At 40.1% G+C, this 2,160-nt stretch overlaps 1 protein-coding gene across 2 annotated transcripts in view; it reads right to left on the bottom strand.

The window, feature by feature from the left end:
- Window positions 1-2,160, bottom strand: part of HACD4 (3-hydroxyacyl-CoA dehydratase 4) — a 40,976-nt gene that overhangs the window by 36,229 nt on the left and 2,587 nt on the right. For both annotated transcript variants that reach the window (XM_015564736.1, XM_015564737.1), the window contains exon 2: window positions 1,227-1,354. In XM_015564736.1, coding sequence (XP_015420222.1) covers window positions 1,227-1,354 — 128 coding nt within the window. The remainder of the gene's footprint in view (window positions 1-1,226; window positions 1,355-2,160) is intronic.

A 2,160-nucleotide genomic window follows, 5' to 3' on the forward strand; every position in this document is an offset into this window, starting at 1 on the left:
GACATAGGTACTACTATCTATAATACTTTAAACAAAAACTAAAAATAAATTTTAAAAAATGTGTGACACATTTACACAATGGAATACCATGCAACTGCAAAAAAGAAGGATCTCACCCTTTGAGACAGCATGGAGGGGCCTGGAGAGTATTATGCTAAGCAAAATAAGCCACTCAGAGAAAGACAATTATCACATGACTTCACTTATATGTGGAATCTAATGGACAAAATAAACCGACAAACAAAATAGATCCAGAGACATGGAAGCATGGAATGGACTGATGAATCTCAGAGGGAAGGGGGGAGGGTGGGTCAGGAAGAGATTAACCAAACAACTTACATGCAGACATGCATAACCCATGGACACAGGCAATAGTGTGGTGAAGGCCTGTGGGGATGGGAGTAGGATGGAGGGAGTCAATGGGTGGGGAAAGGGGGACATCTGTAATACTTTTAACAATAAAGATAAATTTTTTTTTAATTGGGAAGGGAGCCTAAATAGACACTTTTGCAAGGAATATATACAGATGGCCAACAGACATGTGAAAAGATGTTTAACATCACTAGTTGTAACATCACATCAAAACCACAATGGGATACCACCTCACACCCATTGGAATGGCTGTTATAAAAAAGACAAGAAATAAAAAGTGTCAGCAAGAATGTGGAAAGAGGAACCCTCAGACACTGCTGATGAGAATGTATTTGGGGCAGCCTTTATGGCAAACAGTACAGAGGTTTCTCAAAAAACGTAGGATGGATTTCTTTTTTGATCATCTATTCTTTGCCAGGTATTGTGAGTGGCGTCCTTTCCCCTAAACAGCCCAATGGTTGTGGGTGATATGATCCCCTAATGGCAGGTAGAGGAGGCAGGCATCAAACCCAAGTCTGAATGTCTCTCCAACCCAATGCCTCTCCTCAGTCCCACCCTGCCCAGAGCCCTGGCAGAGTCAGAACGTGAAGTGAAGTGAAATCTCCCCCAGGAGAGGAGGCTGCAGTATTGCACAGAGCAACAGCCTCATTGCCCCCAAATGTTTCCAACTGGTTCTTCTAAAGGTGCAATGTTTGAGGATGAGGTCATTTTTTTCATGGAATTCTCCTTATTAGTGATTTGGGGTTCAAGTTTGCAAGGGTTGCTTTTTAACTACCATAAAGTCAAGAGAGGCCATAAATAGAACAAGTTAAGTATGAAACCGATTCAATAATAATAATGTGATTAAAACCTACCTGCAGAAACCGAGGGAGAAGATGGTTTGATTCAATGCCAACATAGATGTGCAGCAGCTCCAAGAGGGAGATGGATTGGCAAAGTTGCATCACAAGTCCAATAGCATAGAAAGTGTCAACCATCGAATCTGTGTCCGGGGAATTAAAAATACAGATATGGTCAAAATCAGAGCACAACACACATCTCTGTAGCACTTTTAAATAAAATTGAGATTCTTTACAAATAGACTATTACATTATTAAGATTATGCAATTGAAGAAAGTGCTTCATATTATATTTTAATGGCTACTCTTCCAAAAAGAAGTAAAACTTGAAAAAGTTTGGCTCCATGGACAAAGCTATAGCATTTATTTCCCATGTATGAGATTAGAAAGCAACCCCCATATAAAAGTAACCAGCTACAGGAGACTACATCAAATGTAAACTGGTTGGAGGTGAGCTTAATAAAGAAGCAGCTGTGCTCACAGCTTTTCCATTGACAAGAAAATGAGAAATGGGAAACATATGATTTCAGAGGAGCTTTATAGAAACGACATTAATGAGGGCATGATAGCAGATAACATCTATGTATATCCAGTATGTATGTCCTATACATACTTAATGTTCTCTGGATTTTTTTAAAATATATTTTATTCATGGATGGAACTGGAGAGCATTATGCTAAGTGAAATAAGCCAGTCAATGAAGGAAAAATACCACATGATCTCACTCATTCATGGATAATTGAGACCTTTATAAACTTTTGACCAATAATAGATACAGAGGCAGAGCTGCCTCAAACAGAGTGTCAAACTACAGCGGGAAGGCTGGGGAGGGTTCGGGGGCGGGAGGGAGGGGGGTAAGAGATCAACCAAAGGACTTGTATGCATGCATATAAGCATAACCAATGGACATAAGACACTGGGGAATAGGGGAGGCTAGGGGACTGTCTAG

This window comes from Myotis davidii, unplaced genomic scaffold, assembly GCF_000327345.1.
Source record: "Myotis davidii unplaced genomic scaffold, ASM32734v1 scaffold197, whole genome shotgun sequence".
Classification (NCBI taxonomy): Eukaryota; Metazoa; Chordata; class Mammalia; order Chiroptera; family Vespertilionidae; genus Myotis; species Myotis davidii.